At 41.3% G+C, this 23,910-nt stretch overlaps 1 protein-coding gene across 1 annotated transcript in view; it reads left to right on the top strand.

Annotated features, from left to right (window-relative positions):
• Window positions 1-23,910, top strand: part of Rpa1 (replication protein A1) — a 54,686-nt gene that overhangs the window by 1,927 nt on the left and 28,849 nt on the right. The window contains exons 2-5 of the mRNA XM_038327499.1: window positions 3,540-3,590; window positions 5,032-5,110; window positions 5,745-5,853; window positions 18,797-18,885. Coding sequence (XP_038183427.1) covers window positions 3,540-3,590; window positions 5,032-5,110; window positions 5,745-5,853; window positions 18,797-18,885 — 328 coding nt within the window. The remainder of the gene's footprint in view (window positions 1-3,539; window positions 3,591-5,031; window positions 5,111-5,744; window positions 5,854-18,796; window positions 18,886-23,910) is intronic.

The raw sequence follows: 23,910 nt of genomic DNA on the forward strand, positions 1-23,910 counted from the left end.
CTGTGTTGCTTTGGAGCCTGTCCTGGAACTCTCTCTGTAGACCAGGCTGGCCTTGAACTCACAGAGATCACTGCTTCTGCCTCTTGAGTGCTGGGAGTGCTGGACCTTGACAGGCTCTGTAGTGTATCAAGGTGTTGATGGTGATGGAGTGTGCAGGCCCCTGGTTACCTGGTTACTAGCTAACAAGTGTCATTTTAGCACAGAAGCTTCCAGCCCCATTGGATAAGCAAATAGCAGAAAATGGAACTATTGGGGGCAGAAGTTAGCATAAAATGAGGTTATGCTTGGAACTGTTATGATAAATAGGATAAGTACAAGACTCTATTTACTTACGATCCTCAGGGGTGGAGATCAAACCCAGGACAGTCGTGTGTGTGCTAGGCAGGCACTCTACTGCTAAACTATACCTCTGGCCAGCCCTTTGTGTATATATTTACATAATTCGGTTATAGAGAAAAAAGACAAGGAAATTAATATTTTTATGATTTCCAATATCATTTCTTATTTTTCTTATTAATGTCACATTTTACAGCCAAAGGAGTTAAAATGCAAAGAGGTATAAACTGCCCATTTCCTCGACTTATATTTTGTTGCTTTGTGATTTTTTATTAGTAATGTTATTTGAAAATTTTAATGTAGTTTTTAAAAAAAGATTTGTTTATGTATTTTATATATATGGATGTTTTGTCTACATGTACATCTCATACCCAAAGGCATCAGATTGCTTTTTTTTTTTTTTTTTTTTTTTTTTTGGTTTTTTCGAGACAGGGTTTCTCTGCAGCTTTTTTGGAGCCTGTCCTGGAGCTAGCTCTTGTAGACCAGGCTGGTCTCGAATTCACAGAGATCCGCCTGCCTCTGCCTCCCGAGTGCTGGGATTAAAGGCGTGCGCCACCATCACCCGGCCCCAGATTGCTTTATTATAGACAGTTGTGAGCCACCATTGAAGTACTGGGAGTTGAACTCAGGACCTCGGGAAGAGCAGCCAAGTGCTCTTAACCCCTGAGCCATCTCCAGCCCCAATTTAAGGTACTTTTAAGTGTGTGTGTTATGATATGTCCCAGAGAAAATTTTTCCTTTGAGTGTTCATGATACATTTTAAATTAAGAACAATAAAGTCATAATCTGCATGTGAGTTTAAAGTTAAACAGAATAAAAAGGTGCTTAATGAAATCATTGCCCTTTGCTTCACCTTGCCCAGTGGCTTTTTTGGTGTATTTTTTCAAGACAGGGTTTCTCTGTGTTGCCCTAGCTGGCTTCAAACTCCTGGCCTCCACCTGCCTCTGCTTTCCAAGTGCTGGGATTAAAGACAGGTGTCACCACTGCCTGGCTGATCTGGTATTTTGTTTGTTTGCTTCTGTTTTTTGACCCAGTGTTTTTAAAATAGGGTCTGGCCTGGGAATCTATGGCCTCTACCTCTCTTAGCTCAGGCTGGCCTCCACCTGTGGTAGTCCTCCTACCTCTGCCACTCAAGTGGTGCGATTACAAATGTAAACTATCACACCCAAAGCCAGAAGAAATAACTTTTCAAAGAAAAACTTGTCCATGGGGACCTGCAAAATGGCTCAGTGGGTAAAGCATCAAGTTTGGTGATCAGAGTTTGATCCCCAGCACTTACATGGTGGAAAGAGCGGGGACTGACTCCTGCAAGTTGTCCTCTGAGCTACACACACACACACACACTGAAGATTTAAAAACAATAGTCATACAGCTGTAAACCAAGTTAGGCAGAGGTTGAAAGTTCAAGGCCAGCTTAAACTCAAGATCCTATCTCAAAGTATAAAGAAAAAAAGTCCAGAGATGGTAGAGTGCTTGCTTACTTTATATAAAGCCCTAGGTTTAATCCCAGCACTGTACAAAACTTCTAATGTGGTTGGTCTGTCAGTAATCTCAGCACTTGAGAGGTAGAGGTAGGAGGATTCGTACTCATCTACATAGTTCAGCATCAATCTGGTCTATGTGAGACCCTCCCAAAAAAGTACGGGGGGGGGGGGGAGAGGGGATTGTAGTTTCAGTTTTTGCTTTGGTTCTTTTTTGAGAAACAGTCTCATTATGCTGTACAGATTGCCTTTGAACTCCTGGCCTCAGCCATTTCCTGTTTCCTTCCACCTGCCAAGTAGATGGAACTGCAGGCCTGTGCCCAACTTTATTTTTATTTTTTGGCTATTGTAAATGAAGATGCTTTGAACATTTATGTACAGATCTTTATACATATAAATATTTAAATATATCACATAAATTATTCATAATATATGCATAAATTATGTAATATGTATTAAATTCCTTGTATATGTAAAATAATCCAGATATTTACAGATAAATATCTGAGAGCGCAGTGACTAGGTCATATGGTAACTGAATGCTTAATTTGATAGAAGTCTCCAGCTTCTCCAGAGTGTTTATGGAAATTTTTGTTGCCAGTGTGTAGTGCTGTCCACCTCTGTTTTGCTATACTGATGAATGTATAAATGTAATGCTGGCTCACTGTCATCTATATTCCTTGATTAGGAATGACATTGAACATCCTTTGGTGTTTTTGTTATTGTCATTTGTACAGCTTGTGAAGTGTCCACATTTTGGTTGTCTTGAATTTGGTTTTGTGTAGCATGTGGTAGTTTGTGACTGTTTGTCCCAGTTCAGGAGAAGCTGGGGCATCAGGAGCTCCAGGCCACATAAGCTATAGAACAAGAGCAGATCCTGAAAGATTAATGAATTGGAAGTATTTGTTTTATGCTTGTCTTTTGTTAAATATAAATATCACAACTATTTTTCTCAGACTGTGTTGCCTTTTCATTTAAGGTTTTAAGGGTCAGACGCAGAGCTCCATGCTAGACAAGAACTCAACTACTGAGCTACACCCCCAAGTTGCCTTTCCATTTTTTAAAGCCTTTATGTATGTGAATGTGTACCCATGTGCCGCTGAACGTGGGTAGAGGTCAGAGGACTACTTAGCATGAATTGCTTCTCTCCTACCAAGTTGGACCTAGGGTTTGAATTCAGGTCACCTGGCTTGGCAGCAAGCGCCTTTACCCCCTAAGCTTTAAACCAGTAAGCAAGTTTTAAAAACAAGCAAATAATAAAGCTCAAGGTAGATAATATGAGTGTTCAAACATTCCAGTTTCCCCAAGAAAACAGCGCTACTTTTGAAACACATATTAATGTACTTTCTTTCAAAACTGGCACTTTCATGATTTGTCCAATGATAAAACTTTTCTACTGGTTACCTCTGACAGGTTCTCTTAAATTTAGTTTGGCTTTCTCTTACTGTTAGTGTGACATGTTTGCACACATGACAGAGCACATGGAGGTCAGAAGACAACTTTCAAGGGTTTGTTGTTTCCTTCCCGGTTTCTGGGTTCAAACTCGGGTTCTCAGACATGTGCAGGCGCACTTTTGCCCACTGAGCCATCATGATGGTCCTGGTGTGGCAAGCGCTTATAATGATAGTATCTCTAGTTTGTTCTAAATAGCTAACTGTCCAAAATAAATAAAATCTTTAAGTTTTTCAACTTTTTCATGAGAATCTGTTTTTTCTTTTTCAGACCATAATGCAACAGGGAGATACATCCATAAAGCCTGTCCTTCAAGTCATTGTAAGTACCTGCATGTGTTTGAAGCAGGGCAAAAATGTTTGGCTCTAATATGTAATTAGAAATTGCATTTGATGAAAGACATACACTTTTGTCTACTTCCCAGAACACTCTTACATGCGCATGTGCACGCACATAAAAACACACACATGCACTTTCTCTGCTCCATTCCCAGAATCCACTTACACTCATTCTCTCTCACATACACACACCCCACACAAAATAGACACTAACAGTTTTTGATGAGCTTTACCACTTATATTTCTTTTAATTAATTGATCCATCATTTAAGATTCTAAAATGTAATGTGGATTTCAAATATCAGAAGAGAGACTCTAGGATCATTCCTTCAGCTTTTTTTAAAAATTATTTATTTATTGGTTTTTCAAGACAGGGTTTCTCTGTGTAAAGTCCTGACTCTCCTAGAACTTGCTTTGTAGACCAGGCTGTCCTCGAACTCATTGAGCTCCACCTTTTTCTGCCTCCTGAGTACTGGGATTAAACGCATGTGCCACCACCGGCCTAAATTATTTATTTTTATTTCATGTGCATTTGTGTTTTTACCTTCATGTATGCCCATATGAGGGTATCAGATTCCCTGGAACTGGAGTTACAGGATGTAGCAGAATTAATAAAAACCCAGAGACAGATATTGGAGTTCAACTTGAAGACCAGAAAAGCAAAGCAGCCAGCCACTGGCTCTTATCTCTACTTCAATCCGAAAATGGCAATTCTGCCTCCAGGAATCCTCTCCTGTTTTATATTCCTCTCGAGTGCTGGGATTTAACTACAACACATAGCTGTGAGCTGCTCTGTGGGTGTGGGGAATTGAATTCCGGTCCTCTGGAAGGGCAGCCAGTGCCCTTAACCACTGAGCCATCTCTCCAGCCCCATTTCCTGCAGATTTTGAAACAGTAGGTGAAGATAGTCACCCCTCCTGGGCTCTGTTTGCTTAGTCAGCTTCCTTCAGAAGCTGCCCCTGCCCACTTCAGGCCAGGTCAGTGTCTGCTCTGCCCCAGTCATTCTGTCCACATGGTGCTAGGTGCTATCATATCTGCTTCTGTCTACACCAGCTGTGAGTTGCTTTTAGAGAAATTGTTTTCTTTCCATTTTTAATTTTACTTTGCATTTATGCATGTTCCCTAAACAGTTCCCTGCGTGTGTTAGGTGCCATGTTATACATAATTTTGAGATACAGGAGAGAGAACACACAATTATTTATACCTCGGTTTATTTTGTTTTTAATAATGTTAGTGGAGAGAGTTTGGTGGGGAAAACCATCAATCCAATTTTCTTTCATTTGTGTTTAGGTGTCAGGAGGATGGGCAAGCAGTTCATCTTGTTTTAACGGCGGGTCCTCTCTTCTGCCACTTAGGTTTACTTACCCTTAGGGATTAGGCAGACAGCCTGGTTAATGAATCAACTTTTCTATCAACTTTTCTAGAACATCCGTCCCATTACTACAGGGAATAGTCCACCCCGGTATCGACTGCTTATGAGTGATGGATTGAACACGCTCTCCTGTGAGTACGATGAATAAATCTAGGCTCTGTGAATACTTGGATAACAGCAGCACACCCGTACCCTTTGATTGCAGTGTTTTGAGCACCTGAAGTCCACGTTGGCCGTGGTCTTTGTTCAGGGAGCGTTGGTGCTGGCAGAAAGCCGGTCTGACAGTAGACTGGATGTAGTGGAAAGCTGCCATTCAGCTTAATTAATTTTCTCTAACTTGTGCTGTATGTTTTCTTTGATTAATTTCCCTGAGGATAGTATTGACATTTTGTGAGTGTGATGGGTGAGCCATCTTGTACTTAACTTTTTCAAGAGTTTTATTTCTATCTTAGAAGCTGTAAAAAGAAGATTGGGGGCGGGGGTGGCTTCTAGAATATTTGCCTGTTGTCTCTAGACACGGCATTAAAGACCTAGAAAAGATCGCCTTCATTTTCCCCAAGAAACTGGAATGACAGTAAAATGATCTGGTGTTATTGAGAAATAGATAACATAGGACCAGCCGATGTTTTTTTAACACGGGGCAGATCTACACTTCGTGCAGCCTGAGGGGTTTTAAACAGCTGTGTGTGGTGATTTTCCCCGTGATCAGCTCTCAGATTAAGACTGGAAGGGTTTGGGAGCTGACGTTCTCTCTTTGCTTTGCAGCATTCATGTTGGCCACACAGCTGAACCCTCTTGTCGAGGGGGAGAAGCTGGCCAGCAACTGTATCTGCCAGGTCAACCGATTCATCGTTAACACCCTGAAAGATGGAAGGTATGTGCTTTGTTCTCCACTTGTTCCACTGTAGCTCAGGAACTAACTTTTGGACAGGGAAGGTGCCAAGTGCTAAAGTTCAGGGAGGCCTTTTAACAAGGCAGTGAAGAGCTTCAGCTGAGCTCAGTGACTCAACTGTGCCATCAAGGGAGAAATGACAGAAGAAACAAACTGGAAATCCCAGAAGAAAGAGTAGATGTTAATATCGTTGAATCAAGAGGTCACTTAACTACAACGAAAGAAACATTTAATTATGCAGTCTGGTTCCTTTTTTGTAGTCGGTGTGTTGAGCCAATGTAGAATTTGGCTGAGTACTTGCAGGATACTACATGTTAGAAATGCAGCACGAGCAGAACTGTTACTCCCCTCTCTAAAACAGTGACTTAATTAAAAAAACAAAAAAACTTTATTTTAGGGAGGGGTTTATGTACTTTTTTCTCATTTTCAATGATAGGCTGCAACCAAAACACATGGGTATCAAATATAAGCATTCCAGTGTTGATGAAATTATGTCAATATATGTTATATTACATGTATGTGTGTGTAATTTAAGACTTATTTATTTTATGTATGTGGGACTTTTGTTTACATGTATACCTGCATACTAGAAGAAGGCACTGGATCCCATAGGACTACAGTTAGACAGTTGTGAGCTGCCATGTGGGTGCTAGTATTGAACCAGGGCCCTCTGGAAGAGCAGTCAGTGCTCTTAACCGCTGAGCCATCTCTCCAGCTTCATTTTCTGTATATTTTGAAACACTTTTTTTCAGTTCATATTAACTGACTATATATGTATTCTAATTTTAACATTTATCCTTTCTGTTGTCGATTTTGGATATCTTTTAAAAATTCAATTTAAGATTTGATTGGTTAAGTTTATAGTGGTGTTAATTTTAAAAAATCTTTTTCTATTTATCTGTCTGTCTGTCTATCTTTGAGGCAAGGTTTCACTGTTTAGCCTTGTCTAGCTTATATAGACCAGGTTGTCCTCTAACTCACAAAAATCTGCCTGTCTCTGCCTCCTGAGTACTGGGATTAAAGACTTAGTTGTGAAACAGCCTTGTGGACGTTGGTTTCTTTGCAAGAACAGCAAGTACTCTTAGCCATGAGCCATCCCTACTCCTTTATCTTTTGAGTGTGCTGCTGTATGTGTATTACTATGGTTTTGCTTTGCATTTTTTTTTGTCTCTGTTGTGAACTGATAGTCTCTTGTTTATATAGTGATTCTTAACTTTTAAAATTTGTATTTGAATCGACAGATATTTCAAAATAGGTCAATTTTATTCCTACCCTCTCAAAATAAAGCAGGTCTCTCTTTCTTGTAGACCAGCCTGGCCTCAAACTCATAGAAATCCATCTGCCTCTGCCTCCGAGTGCTGGGATTAAAGGTGTGCACCACTACCCCCAGCATAAAGCAGGTCATAAGTGATCTCTGTAGTACTTTTTGTTTTGTTTTTACAGAGTTGAGCATAGCCAGGAAGGACCTCATGCCTCTAGGCAGTCACCTGACCTCATTCTTTATGGTCTTTATTCAGGTTCCAGTAGATTGTTTCTAGTTTACCTTGTCCTGTTTATCTGTCCGTCCGTCCGTCCGTCCGTTCCCCCCCTCCTTTCCAGAACTATGTGGCCCGGTCCATAACTCTCAGAGATCTGCCTGCCTCTGTCTCCTGAGCACTAAGTAAAGTCGTGTGTTCCTACGGTTTATCTTTGGCAGTTTCCATTTTCTTAAAGTTTTTTACAAGCGTTTTTTAACAGTTCTTACAGGGGAATTTTGTGGATGTTAAAACTCACATCTTTAGTGGGCTGGAGAGATAACAACACCCCATTGATAAATTGCTTGCTAGGCAAGCGTGAGAATCTGAGTTTTTTTTTTTTTTTTTTTTTTTTTTCTAAGAAATCAGGGCCAGTGGCACAAATTCCTGGAGGGGTGGGGTTTAGGAAGAGGAGGTAGTTGGGTCCCTGGTTTGGGGGTGGGCAGGCAAAGGAGGTAGGTGAGTCATTGGTGTTCCCCCTCCTTTGCCAGCCTAGTCTAACTGGGAAACCCCAGGTCTTAGTGAGAGACTGTCTCAAAAAATAAGATATGCTGGGCAGTGGTGGTGCACACTTTTAATCCCAGCACTTGGGAGGCAGAGGCAGGCGGAGCTCAGTGATTTCGAGGCCAGCCTGGTCTACAAAGCAAGCTCCAGGACAGTCAGGACTGTTGCACAGAGAAACCCTGTCTCAAAAAAAACAATACTCAAGTAGATAGATAGGTGGGCGGACGGTCGGACAGACAAGACAGACAGACAGACAGACAGACAGACAGACAGACAGACAAAGGTGGGTGACTAATGAGGCCTGAGGCCCTTGTTCAGTCCCATGACCCTCATGGTATTAGGAGAGAACGGTCTCTCTAGAAGCTGTCGTCTGAATGGTGTGCATGCATACATACGTGCACACAATAAATACCTAAGGTTTAAAAGAAAAAGAATTGGCATTGGGAATGTACCTCATTTGGTGGTGTTTGCCTAGCATTCACACTGCCCTGGCTTTGGTTGGTAACACCATCTAAACCAGGTCTAGTGGTGTATGCTTGTAATCCCAGTATCTGGGATAATCACGAGGATCTGAATGAAAATTAAGGTCATCTTCATATATAGCAAATTCTAGGCCAGCCTGGGCTACATGTTTCAAAACAAAGGAAAAATCAAGGTGAATGGCTCCTGAGTATTGATTGACACCTGAAGTTGACCTCTGGCCTCTACAGATTCTTTTGTGAACTCAGTGTGACTTCTTGGTGCAGTGGAATACTGCGGTAGATACATATCCCCTGGAGGTACACTTCACACACCCTTCCTTGTGGTGGTTCCGTTTGTACCAACTGTTTCTTTTTTCTTTTTTTTTTTTTTTTTTTTTTTTTTTAGACAGGATTTCTCTGTGTAGTCTTGGCTGTCCTGGAACTCATTGTATAGACCAGACTGGCCTTGAATTCATAGAAATTTACCCATCTCGCCTCTGCCTCCTGAGTGCTGGGATTAAAGGTGTGCGCCACCACCACCCAGTTTGTTTCTCTTAATTTTGAGGCAGTCACTTATCAACTGCCTTGACTGGCCTTTAATTTGCGGTGCTTTTACTGCTTCCACAGCAGTTGGGATTACAGATACGAACCATCATCCTTAGTCAACAGACCTTGTGTTATGTATAACTGGCCGATGATTTTCAGAATCTCAAACATGCAAATAAAGTTTGTTTATATTTTAAGTATTGAGTGTTATATTATCCTTTCTCATTGGTATGACAAAAGTACCTGATAAAAATCGGGAGGCAGAGGCAGGCGGATCTCTGTGAGTTCGAGACCAGCCTGGTCTACAAGAGCTAGTTCCAGGACAGGCTCCAAAGCCGCAGAGAAACCCTGTCTCGAAAAAAAAAAAAAAAAAAAAAAAAAAAAAAAAATCAGCTTAGAGAAGGGGTCTTTTGGCTCACAGTTTGAGAGTACAGTCCTTCATTGCATCTAGAGTCTTTTTATTCAGTCTGGGACCTCAGTCCATAGAACGGTGTCACCCCAGTTATGGTGGATCTTCTCACCTCGGTTAATCTAATCTGAAGACCCCTTCAGGAGCATACCCAGAGATTTGCCTGCAGTGGTTCTATTCTGTCAGGTTGACAGTATCAACTGTCAACATGTAATGTTATTTCGTCCTGCTTTTTTAGTTTTTTTGATCTAATTTGGTTTATCTTTGGCTCTTATTTTAATGAATTCAGTCTATTTTACGATTTCCTTCTGGGAAGTCTCACTCTCGGCGTAGGCTTTCTTGTTTGCCAGGCTCTTTGTTTCTCGTGTGCCTTGTTCCTTTCATTTTGTACATTGTGTGTTGAACTGTTGCTGTGTCATTTCTTTTCTACACGCTTAATGTGAACAGTTGTGGACAGTTCTCCCAGACTTCGTATTTGTTCTGCCAGCCTGCCTGGGGTCTGTTATCTTGGCTCCGGGCTGTCTTGAGTTGTACGAGCAGTGCTTCTAACTTCTAGGGCATGGTTGAGGGAGAGGGTGGAGAGCTTTTCTGGGATCGACTACAGTCCTCGCCCCGGCACTGCAAAGCTTCTCTACTGAGTGCAGTTCTGCTCATGGCTCTGCCTTGGCTCACACTGAAGCATGGCAAATGGCGTGTCTGTTTCATACTTCTGCCGAGAGCCTGTGTTGTGTGTCTGAATTTATCTGTTCCTTGCCCCCCCCTCCCTCTCTCTCTCTCTCTCTCTCCCCCTCCCCCCTCCCCCTCTCCCTCTCCTGGGATGGGAGTGGTTTCAAGACAGGGTTTTTCTGTGTAACAGCCCAAGCTGTCCTGGAACTCGCTTTGTAGACCAGGCTGGCCTCGAACTCACAGAGATCCACCTCTGCCTCCATGTGTCACTACTGCCTGGTTCCTCTTATTTTTAACTTAATTATTTTATGTGAATGGATCTTTTGTATATGTGTGTGTGTGTGCACGACATGTGTGCCTAGTGCCTGTGGAAGCCAGAGGATTCCTTGGAGTTACAGATGGTTGTGAGCTTCCATGTGGGTGCTGGGAATTGAACCTGGGTCCTCTGGAAGAGCAGCTAGTCCTCTTAGTCACTGAGCCATCTCTCCGGTCCCCTATTTATTTTGAGACAAATTTTTGCTACATTTTTAAGGCCTCGGCCTTGGTATGTAGGTAGCCTAGGCTGTCTCAATTTCCTAGGTTCTGAGATTAGAAGCTGCATCACCAAACCCAGCTTAATTCTTTTAAATAGTTGTCTTTGTTTTCATTTACACAAATGTTTATTGACTATAGCTTTTTTTCTGTATTTGGCTTATGTACTTTGTCTTTTAAATTTTTATTTTAAATATTTGAAGTTTTGATTTTACTTTATTATTCTGTGTGTGTGTACGAACATGCATGTTCACTTGTCATGGGGTACATGTGCGTGTTCTTGTTATGGTGTACATGAAGAGGTTGGTTCTCTCCAGTTTTCTGGGGATTGAATTCTGGTCACCAGGTTTATGCAGCAGGTCTTTACCAAATGAGCCTATTACCAGCCTGTTTTAATGTTTGTAAATTAAAAAGAAATGTGTGCGCACGCACGTGTGGGTGATATACACTCCCTCACATGCTCTTAGAACCCTGATGTCTTCCTCAGTGACTCTTATTCCCTTGAGAGTCTCTTGCTGATCCTGGAGATGACTGGGCTTATTTTGGCTAGGCTGGTGGTCTTTGACCCTTCTAGACTTTACAGGAACTACCAATCTTAACTTTGAGGACCCGAACTCAAGACCTTGCACTTGTGCAATAAGTACTGTGACTCACTGAGCTGTCTCACCAGCCACCACTTTGTCCTTTAAAAATGTTTTTTGAGCTGGGCGGTGGTGGCGCACGCCTTTAATCCCAGCACTCGGGAGGCAGAGGCAGGCGGATCTCTGAGTTCGAGGCCAGCCTGGTCTACAAGAGCTAGTTCCAGGACAGGCTCTAGAAACTGCAGGGAAACCCTGTCTCGAAAAACCAAAAAAAAAAAAAAAAAAAAGTTTTTTTGAGATGTATCTGTTTTTTAAAATTTTATGTGTATGGGGGTTTTGTCTGTTGCATGTATATCTTTGTACCATGTGTGTGCCTGGTGTCCATGAGCTCCAGAAGACATTGATTGCATCCTCTGGAGTTGTAGATGGTTATGAGCCATCATATGGGTGTTGGGAATCGAATCTGGATCCTCAGGAAGAGTAGCCAGTGCTCTTAATCCCTGACTCAACTTTCCAGTACTTAATACTTTGTCCTTTAATTTTTATTTATTTTTATTTACAGAAATTGTAAACCTGTTGTCTGTTTTACATGTTTTTCCATTCTGCCTTGGTCTATTTGTATATGGTATTTTGTGGTGTAGAATTGAGGACATTTTTTTTTTTTAAATCTGTATTTGCATTTTTCCCATTATGACCTCTGGATCATAATGCTGAAGAAGCTTTCTGATCAAATTCTTTTCTTTTCCGGGGGGCTGGGGGAAAGCGTCTTTTGAGACAAGGTTTCTTTGTGAAACACTTCTGGCTGTCTTAGAACTGATTTTGTAGACCAGGCTGGCCTCGAACTCACAAATATCTGCATGTGCTGTCACTGCCCAGCATCTGACCAGATTTTTGACCATATTTTAGTACATTAGATGAGGTTTATTTTTACATGACATGAGTGAGGAATCTAACTTAGTTTCTTTTCCAAATAGGCAGCACATAGAGGGCCAGTGAGAATGTTTTTTTCTGAGTGTGCTGGGAGGCCAGGCCAGAGGGTTTTTGAGCAGGTGTTTTAAATATTTTATTTTATTTAATGAGGAAGGGTCTCATCTCACATAGCCCAGGCAGACTTCCATGGTGCTGGGGATTGAACACTAGGCTTTGTATAGAAAACTATGTAATCAACCCTGAGTTGTGAAAGTTTTTAACTTCTTTTCCACTGATGCTGGACATTTAACTGAAGGCCTCTCACATGGTAGACAAGCAGTCCGGCACAGTGTTCTGTTTTTCACTGGCTTGTAATCTTTGAAAGGTTTGCAGAAGTTCCTCTGATAGGCCTGGGGATGTGGTTCAGTTGGTACTGTGCTTGTCTAGCATGCCTGAGACCACATAGATCCAGGCATAGTGCACACCCCTATAATCCCACCACTTGGAAGATGGAAGCAGGAGGATTAGAAGAAGCTCAAAGTCATCCTCAGCTGTAGTGAGTTTGCAGCCAGCCTGAGCTGCTATGAGATTCTCCCAGAAGCCACAAATAAAATGAGACCTGAAAACACAAAAGTGAACTGTGATAACTGTGTGGAAAATTGATAGTTGGTGGCAAACACAGATGTAAAGAGACTGGTATCTATTCTGAATTTGTCACTTTTCCCCCTGATCTGATCGTGTGTTCATGTGTCACTGACAGCTTTTGAAAGTCTGAAATTATTTGGAACACTTCACAGTGTTATTATCACAATTAATTTTAGAACATTTTTTTTTTACTCCCACAAATCCCAGATCTCTGAATCCCAGAGAGCCACTGATCTTTTTGTGCCTATAGATTTGTTGACTCTGGACATTTCATGTAAATGGAGTCATAAAATATCTGGTCCTTTTTGACATTGTTTTATTCAGTATTTTCAGGTCTAGGATGTGTTACTACTTCATTCCTCTTAGTGGCTGTAATATTCTGTTGGATAGACAGATCACATTTTGCTTATCTTTCTCCTTTTTTTTTTTTTTTTTGTACTGGGGTTAGTATGCGCGCTAGGCAGCAGCTCTACCACTGAGCTACATGCTACATTCCCAGCCCTCTTTATTTTTTATTTTGAGACAGTGTCTTGCTAAGTTACCTAGGCTGTTCTTGAACTTGAGCTCCTCCTGCCTTAACCTTCCAGTTAGTTGAGATTACAGACCTGGGTTTCTAGGCCCAGCACATTTTGCTTATCTTGTTTTTCAGTTTCTGGGCTGTTGGTTTGTTTCTGTCTGTGTGCATTTTAAATAATGCGCTGAAGATTAGTGTGCAAGTTTTTATATGATTGGCCCTTTTCCTGTGGATTCTCAGTCCGTGCATTCAACTGATCAGAAGTATTCAGGGGAAATATTGTATGAACATATACAGCCATATTTGTATTAGGCACCAATTAGTACAGTATAGCATTATTTGCATCATGTTGGCTATCATAGGTAGTCTAGAGATGTTTAAAGCATACGAGAGGATGTGTGTTAATTAAATGCAGCTACTACCTTGATCCATGTACGGATTCTCCTGGGAGTGGTGTCCTGGTGACATGGGCACGGGTGAATATCTAGGGGAGAAGTTGCTAGTTAAAATGCTTTTACTAGACTACTTTCCCAAACTACTCTACCCACCTACCCTCTCTCCAGCGGGCCAGGGTGGGTGATCTACACATCTCTCACTGTCTTGTATTTATGTGCTGTTAAAATACCGTCTGTAGATATTTTAGTGATTTTTGGTTGGCAGTTTTCATGTTTTTTTCTTCCATATGAATTTTAAGAGTTATATCAAGTTCAAAAACCAAGCAGAGGTCTTGTTTGAATGCGCATAATTGCATTGAGTTGCCATATTTTGACATTGGGTCTTTTCATCCAAGAATATGATATCTTACCATTGACAGCCTTGAATTTTTTAGACAATTATCTCTATTATTTGTCCTTTGTTTCTTTTTGAGTTTTTCTTTACATTTGTATATTATTTGTGCAGGGCACATGTATGTAGGGACACATGCTATGACATAACTGAGTGTTTTATTATTGGAAGAAGACGTGTGCTGTGTGCGTGTAAGAGTCAGAGGACACCTTTCAGGAGCTGGTTCTCTCCTTCAGTATGGCTACCAGAGATCAAATGCGGGTGTGAGGTTTGTGCGTCAAGTGCTCACACCCACTGAGCCACCGAGCCCTCTCACCAGGCCTGTCTCTTTGTTTTTAATGGTTCTGAATCAGTCAGCACCCTTAAAGCCATGCTGACAGTGTAGCAGCAGGTACCCTCTCTAGCTGGGTAGCAGTGGAGCTGCCTTTGGTGTCAGGCTTGGCACCACTTATCTTGTAAAGTGTCTATACTTGATCATGTTCAGTCTTGGGGTTTTGCAGGAATGGCTCTTGAATTTTTTGAAAAGCTTTTTACAACAGCTTGATATAATCATATTATTTTTAATCCTTTAATAGTATGAATTATTTTAACCGATTAATATTGAACTGTTCTTTCATTGTTACATAATAAATCCTGTCTCTAAAAAATAATCCTCTTAGTTTCTTTTCTTTTTTTCTCAAATCAGTTTTATATCTTACGTGATTTTGAACATATAAAAGTATACAGAGTAGAATTGAGTCCCTGTAGCCCTCACTTAGATAGCACTTGACATCGGGTCCTGCTCTGTCCCTGTTTTTTCCCACATATACTCTAGATAATTTTGAAGTAAGAATCAGATACGTTATTTCACAGGTAGACATTTTAGCATTTTTATTTAAATGATGAACTCGTTTTGAAAAATAAGTACTGGAGAATAGGAGACAACTCAGTAAGGTGCTTGCCTCACAAGCACGATGTTGGGATCCCCACCACCCATATAAAAGACACTACTCTGGCCCTGGTGCTGGAGGCGGGAAGAAGGTGGATCCCCGGAGCATACTTCTTAGACCTCCACTTGTGTAGCAAAGCACAAGTGTGTGCATGCAAACACACTCATAATAAGTAAATAAATATAAAAAACTGGGCATAATGGAACACGCCTTTAAACCCAGCCTTGGGGGAGGCAGAGGCAGGAAGTTTTCTGAGTTCAAAGCCAGCCTGGTCTACAGAATGAATTCCAGGACAGCCAGGACTACTTAGAGAGACTTGTCTCTACTGAGCAAATGAATAAAGTGTGGAGAGTAATAGAAGACACCCAGCACCAGGCGGTGGCGGCGCACGCCTTTAATCCCAGCACTCGGGAGGCAGAGGCAGGCGGATCTCTGTGAGTTTGAGGCCAGCCTGGTCTACAAAGCAAGTTTCATGACAGGATCCAAACCTATGGAGAAACCCTGTCTCGAGGGGGACAAAAAGGCACTCAACTTACTGGTGTCTTGATCTCAGGCTTGTGCACATACATGTGCAAAACATGCACCCACATGCATATGTATGCATACACAAGCATGCACTCATACTACACACATCCATGCACACAAAAATGAAAGGCAGGTACCATTTGCACCTAAAGTAAATATCCAGCAGTGTTCATGTTCCAACTATTCATATGTATGAATTTATAAATGCTTATATGTGTATGTGTCTGTATACATTTGGGTATACATTCATATTTGAATCAGGAGCCAAAGTAAATTAACATAGCAGTAGGTTGATGCTCTGGAGACCTAACACCCATGTTCCTCCTTTGTCTTTTTCTCAGTTTATTTCAATGATACCAGGTCATTTGTCTCTAATCCTTACAGTTTCCCATAGTCTGTATTTTGCTATGGTATCCCTGTAAAGGTTACCTATGTTCTCTGTAAAATGGGTTTGGTGTATTATTAGACTATGCAGTTGTATTCATTTTGCTTTATTTCATTTAATGTATATGTGTGTTATAAGATGGAATACATTTTTAATATTTTGTTATAATTTTAGATTTCTTAAAATTTAATTTTGTGTTTATGAATGTTTTACCTGCATGTGTATATACCACGTGTGTGTCTGGTGTCTACAGAGGGCGAAAGAAGGTGTCAGGTATTCTGGATCTGGAGTTACAGATGGTTGTTGTGAGCCTGACTCAAACATAGGTCCTCTGGAAGAGCAGCCAGTGCTTTTACGTACTGAACCATTTCTCCCAGCCCAAGAAATTAATTGTGTGTGTGTGTGTGTGTGTGTGTGTGTGTGTGTGTCTTTGTCTTTGTGGTTATGCATACATGTGATATGTTGGGGAAGTGCCTTCGGAAACCAGAGACATCATGCCCTGGAGCTGGGGCTGAAGGCAATGATGAGCTGCTAGATGCTGGCACTCGGAACCAAACTCCAGTTCTCAGCAAGAACAGTATACACTTTAACTGATGAGACATCTCTCCAGTTCTAGATAGTTGTTTTTTTTTTTTTAATGTCTCTTTTTTGTCTTACTTTTGGTTTCTGGAACATGATATCATGTAGCGCAGGCTGGCTTCTAACTCACTGTGCATCTGAAGTAATCCTTGAACTCCTGATCCCAAGTGCTAGAATTGTAAGCATGCACCGCCACATTTGACTTAGCGGGTAGCTTTAACAGATCGTCTATATCCAGTTCATAGCAGATCATTTTTTCGGCTTGTTTTGTTAAAGTGCCATATCCCTGGAAGGATAACTTGATAAAGGTAGCACATACTGAATCATATGTAAAGTCCAGCCTTCAGCAACCAGACCATCCAAACAGTAAAGTGTGGTTATTGCTTCACCTTTGCTCAGATTTACCTGCCCCCCCCCCCCCTTTCTATTGCTACTAGCTGGCTTTCATTCAGTCCACTGTCCTCCCATCTTTTCTGTCATCTCCCTCCCCCCGCCTGTGGTTAATTACCTTCAAATTCCATTTTTCTGTTGCAGCTCTTTTTTTGCTTTCTCAGGTTTCATGTGTGTGTACATGTGATATGCGTGTGTGTGTGTGTGCATTAACATTTGTACATGAACTTGCAAATCCAAGACTTAGGAGTCATTATCCTTAAGCACTTTTTCTCTTCTGAGTTTTCATGGAGGCAGGGTTTTAGTCAAGCCCAGAGTTCTCCAGTATGGCTTGTCTTGCTAACCAGTTTGTGCTGGGATTCCCCCTCTGAAAGGTGGAATTGTGGGAGGATTATCACATCCACCTGGCATTTATTTGGGTTTCTGGACATCTGAACTCCAGTGCTCACACTCAGTATTGCCCAAGCGCTTTACCTACTGAGCTGACCTTCTGTAGGTAGTTCTTTTAATCTGCAGATGACATTATGACATCCTGTGTAGGTATTAAGTGACATCTTTGGGCTGTTGCTTAATTAAGCACTGTAACTGGCTACTGCATTTATTGAAAGTACAGTCGAGTAGAAAGCAAGCAATAACTAATTAATTTAAAACTAAAAGTAATATTCTGAAGGAATAAAATCATGGCTGTAGTCAGACAAAGAAACCTGATCTAAATGAGAGACCAAGAAAATGTCTTTTGAAATATTTGAGATAGAGGTTGGAGGGACGTAGCTCTGTGGTAGAGCATTCTCTTAGGATGAATAAGTCCCTGGTTCAGTTCCAAGTTTGAGATAAGAACTAAAAAGTGCATATTAGATGAAACAGAATGAGAAAAAAAAATGCAGTTGGAGGACCATGTGTAGACTTTGTGGCAGGAGGAAGCATAGCTTCTGCCAGGAACTGAAAGAAAACAGCTGGGCTAGAGGGCAACACACTTGAATTGCTGAGACGAGATTAGCTGGAGGGTGGTAGCATAGCAGAGCCAGACCATAAAGCCACATGAACACTTTAAAAAGAAATGTGGGAGCCGGGTGGTGGCGGCGCACGCCTTTAATCCCAGCACTCGGGAGGCAGAGGCAGGCGGATCTCTGTGAGTTCGAGACCAGCCTGGTCTACAAGAGCTAGTTCCAGGACAGGCTCCAAAGCTACAGAGAAACCCTGTCTCGAAAAACAAAAAAAAAAAAAAAAAAGAAATGTGGTGTGTGTGTGTGTGTGTGTGTGTGTGTGTGTGTGTGTGTGTGTGTGTGTGTTCATGCATGTGTGTAAGTGCTTGTGCGTGTACCTGTGGAAGCAGAGGTATCGTTCCTTCGGTATCATCTACTTTTCTTTTTGAGATAGGTATACTAGCCTAGAACTTGCTGGTTATGCTAGGCTGACTGTCCATCACTGGAATTATAAGCATGTGCTACCACATCTGACTGGCTAATTTGTTTTGTCTTGTTTTTTCCGAGACAGGGTTTCTCTCTGTAGCTTTGGAACCTGTCCTGGACCCAGCACTTGTAGACCAGGCTGGGCTCGAACTCAGAGATCCACCTGCCTCTGCCTTCCAAGTGCTGGGATTAAAGGTGTGCACCACTGCGGCCCGGCTTATCTGACTGTTTATCTGGGTATTCGGGATCAAACTCAGGCCCTCGTGCTTGCATAGCAAGTATTCTCTGGGAAAAGTAATGGTTCTGAAGACAGGTCATCTTTTTGTGCTGTAGGATTTTGTATTTAATAATCTGAATTCTTATATCAGTGTCTCCATGAAGATGGAAAGCACATAGAAAGGTGTACTGTTTTAATTAAGGAACTAGATAAGAAATAAATAAATACCATATAGTCATTCCAAAAAAAATTGGTGTGGGTAACTAGTGAATGAAGTATTTACATAGGAATTAACACTTCTCAAGTTATTCAAGAGTGAGAAAAGATTGATAAAGGACACAGTTTAGCCAGACAATCATTAAAATCTAGTTCTTCTCAAAGCTCCAGAGTTCTTTTTTCTAACTTGTGTCTGTTTGTCTTTGTAGGAGAGTAGTTATTTTGATGGATGTGGAAGTTGTGAAATCAGCTGAAGCAGTTGGAGTAAAAATTGGGAACCCAGTGCCCTATAATGAAGGTAAAATCTTTCTTATAGGTTGTAGCCCTCAGTTGGATACAGCTTTGTAGATCTAGAACACTGCTTTGTGATTTAGTAGTCTTAATAAAATGGTGAATCAGGAGAAGGGGTAGAGACCAGCTTATTCTGTCCTGTTTTTTGTTGCTGGTTGTTTATTTTTAAGACAGGGTTTCTCTGAGTAGTCTTGGTTCTCCTGGACCAGCTCTGTAGACCAAGCTGGCCTCGAACTCACAGAGATCCAGCTGCCTCTGTTCTGCAAGTGCTGGGATTAAAGGCATGTGCCCAGCTTATTTTACTTTTTTAATGCTGAAGAAATTATATATAAATAAAAGGGAGAAGTTTAAGAAAGAATGTAATGGTCATTCTGTGTTAAGAGTTGACTGAAATAAGAACCTAGAATATTCCAATAATGCAGGATTTATATGATAGCTGTAGTGTGAGGGAGAAAGCCAGGTGCATTCTGTGTGTGGTTTGTGAACATGTGTGTATTTGTGCATGTGTGTACATGGATGCTAGAGACAAAAATCAGTGTCTTCCTCTACTGCTTGTTACCTTATTTCTAAAGAGGGGGACTCCTGCCTAACCTGGAAGCCCCAGGGATCTGAACAAGGGTGCTCAGTGCTTGAATGGCAGGTTCTCTACTGCACTGAGCAATTCCCCAGCCCCAAGAAGTGCCTTCTTAGTATTTATCATAAGCAGATTTATGGGGTTTGGTTATTGGTTTGTTTTTGTTTTGAAATTTACGTGTTTATTTAGTGGCACTTGCTGGCTTTGAACTCGGTGCCTCTGTTTCAGCCTCCTGGGTGGTAGAACTACAGACAACATTCCACTACACCTGGCTCCCAGTGCTTCCAAAGCTGGCCTCAAATCCTGTGAGACCTCATGCCCCTGCCTCTGCCTCCCACATATTGGTTGATAGCAACATTTATCTCTTGATGGCAAAATTATTCATTTTTGTGCACGCTTGAGGCCAGCCTAGACCAGAATCACCCAGCTTTGGTGGTCTTGTTGCGTTCTTCCCAGGCAACCCTTGTCCTTGTTCCATTATCCTTAGAGCTGGGTAAGGTGGTTCATGATTGTGATCCCAACACTCTGGAGGCTGAGTCAGAAAAAGGTTTGTTCTTTTAATTTTCCGAGACAGGTTTTCTTTACATATCTGGCTATCTTGGGATTCTCACTCTGTAGACCAGACTGGCCTTGAACTCAGAGATTCGTATGCCTCTGCCTCCAGAGTGCTGGGATTAAAGGGGAGCGCCACCACCACCAGGTTTGAGTCAGAAGAGTTTAGTAGTCTATGTTGACTTCATAGTGATTTTTCAGGCTAGAAATTTAATTGTGAATTTAAATCTTTTAGTGTGTGTGTGTGTGTGTGTGTGTGTGTGCATCTACGCAGCATATGTGTGGAGGTCAGAGGACAACTCTCCTGTCCTATTGTGGGATCCAGGGATGGAATTTCACAGATTATTAGGAGTTTGGGTGCTTCTTACCCAGTCCAGTCTCTGCGTGGGGTGCTTGGGTTACAGTGTGAGCCACTATGCCTGGCCAGTAGATTCTTTTTTCAGGTTGAGGAAATTCTACTTCTTTTTCTTGTTTGCTGACATTTTTGTTAGGAATGAATGGTGAATTTTATCAAATGCCTTTTCTGTTTCAGTCAGCTAATATAGTGGATTACAGTGGTTGATTTTCAGATGCCAAAGCAACCTGGAATGTCTGGGATAGTCTGGATTTGGGGTGGGTTATTTTCATAGACTTGGATTTGCTTTGCTGAGTCTAACTGATTTGATTTTGTTTAGTATTTTTTGCATCTTTTTTAAGATTTATTTTTATTATTTTTGTTCATGTTTGTGTGTGTCTGTGCCTGGAGGGCAAACTGGTTCTCTGGTGAGTTATGGGCAGAGTTTAGCTGGGAGCAAGAGTAGTCCATGTGCTTAGCCACTGAGCCCACTCCAGCCGCCTCTTGAGTCATTTTAATCTATGGTTTCTTTTGTCAGTTTGATTTTGGTGTCTGAGTAATCCTGACCACACAGGGTGATCTGGAGAATATTCATTTTGTATTTTTTAGGTTCATGTAGGGTCCCTGATATTTCCTCCTTAAATGTTAAGTTGAATCCACTAGTGATGTTTTGACCCAGCGGCTTCCCCAGGCTTCAGCCTGCTGCCTCAGCCACCGCTATGCCGTTGTGTTTGGCTCATACAACAGTGCTAATACAGTGTGAGATTTTCTAAAGATCTTTTCTGCTACTGATAACTTTTCCCTTATGATAAACAACAGATGTGTGTTTCAAATTCTATTAAATTCTGTTAGAGTTTTATTTTTGTGCCTTGGATTATGATACCTTTTGGTAAACTGTCTTCACTTGAAGAGAGTGTATGTAGTTGTATAGTGTTTCACAAATGGGAGGGCCAATTAGTGTAATTCAAGTACTCAAGATTCTTCCTGACTTTTTGTTTGCTTGCTATGTCAATTGATAGAGGAATTCTAGCCTCTCCGACTGTAATTGTAGGTTTATGTTTCTCTTGAAGTTCTGTTAGCCTCGCTCCTATATTTTGAAGCCCTATTCTGAAGTGTATGGCCAGTTAGAATAACTGTTCTTTTGATGAATTGTCCATGAAGTGCCTTTCTTTATCTGCCTCGATTGTCACGTAACCAGACCACCTCACAAGTTCTCTAAGTCAGCACTATCTTGGATGCCTTTTCCCATAGTCTTATTTTTAATGTATTTATATGGTTAGCACATTTGAATTTTTTAAGCAGTGTGCAGTATGTCTTGCTTTTGTTGTCCAATTTGATAATTTCTGCTTCAAGTTTTCTTTTATATTTGTTTATGTGCAAAAATTTGGCCTCATTGTTTTATGTAGGCAACCACAGCTGCTAGGAGAGCAGGGGTCTTGTCCTGTCCAGAGGTCCTCCCTGACCGCCGCTGTGTGTGTGTCTGTGTGTGTGTCTGTGTGTCTGTGTCTGTCTGTCTGTTTATGTTTAGAGATGTTCCGTTTGTGGCTGAGTATGCCACTGATACTCATTTTTTGTACTCTGACAATCTGTTGCTTCAAGAAATGCAAATTAGGGGGCCAGAAAGATGGCTTAGCAGTTAAAAGCTCATGAAGACCAGAGTTCTAATTCCAGTGGCCATGTAACAGGCCTGGTACCTACACACACTTATAACATTGGCTCCAAGAAAGGTGAGGCAGAAGGATTGCTGGGATACCTCTGCTTTTGTTGCAGCCTAGCCAAGGAACAGGAGCCCCATGTTCAGAGAAAAACCCTGTCTCAAGTAGTAGTCAGGAAGTGGTAGTACAAATTTGGAGGGACACACAAGCAAAAATGAAAATTATTATTGGGGATTTCCTGAGCGGATTTCTTTTTTGTTTGTTTGTTTGTTTTTGTTTTTTCGAGACAGGGTTTCCCCGTAGTTTCTAGAGCCTGTCCTGGAACTAGCTCTTGTAGACCAGGCTGGCCTCGAACTCTGAGAGCCGCCTGCCTCTGCCTCCCGAGTGCTGGGATTAAAGGCATGCGCCACCACCGCCTTGCTGAGCAGATTTCTTATATATCCAGAAGTCTTTATTTCAAAGTTTTTTGTTATTATAAAACTTATGTTTAACTACATAAATTATGTGAATGAATATTGCAGAATTTTACATATATGTTAGATATTATCTTTCATATATTTTCATATGTATATATGTTTCATATATTCATTATATTTCATATTGGTATGTTTGGCTATCATGTTTGCTCATAAAACTATAGTTTTTTAAGATGTATTTATTTATTATGAATAGTGTTCTCACTGTATGTATGCCTACATGATAGAACAGGGCACCAGATCTCATTATAGATAGTTGTGAGCCACCATGTGACTGCTGGGAATTGAACACAGGACCTCTGGAAGAATAGCCAGAGCTTTTAAGCTCTGAACCATCTCTCCAGCCCAACTGTATAGTTCTTAAAAATTGAAATTTTAATGAAAAACTAAAAGTACAAAAAGATAAATATTAAGTTGGGCATTAGTGGCACACACCTTTAATTCTAGCATTCTGGGAGGCAGAGGCAGCTGGATCTCTGAGTTCCAGGACAGCCAGGGCTACACACAGAGAAACCCTGTCTTGAAGAAAAAAAGAAAAGAAAAGAAACTTAAGATGATCATATATCTGTGTCTTTTACATTTTTTCTGTGTGTGAGTGTTTTGCTTGCCTGTATATAAGCATGCCCTGTGCATTCAGTGCTTTCAGAGGTCAGAAGAGGGCGTTGGCAAGCCTGCGTATGGGTGCTATGCTCCTAACCACTGAACCATCTCTCCAGCCCTATTTCTTTCCTTTTCTTGTTTGTTTTGTTTTTGTTTTGTTTGTTGCTTGCTTTTGTTTTTTGAGACAGGGTTTCTCTATAGCTTTGGAGCCTGTCCTGGGACTAGTTCTTGTAGACCAGGCTGGCCACAAACTCACAGAGATCCGCCTGCCTCTGCCTCCCCGAGTGCTGGAATTAAAGGTGTGCACCACCACCACCACCCAGCCAGCCCCATTTCTTTAACAAGCATTAATGTTTGTTTTAATTATTTTAGTAGAGATGCATGACTTTGAAATCAAAACTTCAGAGTTGTGTAGTGAGAATTATACTCTGCTCACTGCTGCCCTTTATAGATAACACATTTTAGGGCTTCTTTGTCCTTCAGGAACTATACACATCAGTTAACCAAATGCAAATGTTCCTCTTGTGCCCCACATGGAAAAAAACAAAACAGGAAGAAAGAAAAGGATTTGTGAGGTTAAGAGCAGTGTGGTGCAGGCTTTAGTCTGTGTTCTGACTGAGGCCAATCCTTTTAAATGTTCAAGAGCTCCTTTGCTTTTGTTTTTTGCCCTCTGAGCTAGATGTTTTTTGTAGTTGGCCCTTTTTCTTCTGTGTTTGTCTTCTTCTTCTCAATTTCCAAGCTTTCTTTTAAAAGTAGGGAGTGTTGTTCTTTGGTTCAGATATGAATTGTAGGCGCGCGCGCGCGCGTGCGTGTGTGTGTGTGTGTGTGTGTGTGATTTTTC

The sequence above is a fragment of the Arvicola amphibius genome, chromosome 4 (assembly GCF_903992535.2).
Source record: "Arvicola amphibius chromosome 4, mArvAmp1.2, whole genome shotgun sequence".
Taxonomy (NCBI): domain Eukaryota; kingdom Metazoa; phylum Chordata; class Mammalia; order Rodentia; family Cricetidae; genus Arvicola; species Arvicola amphibius.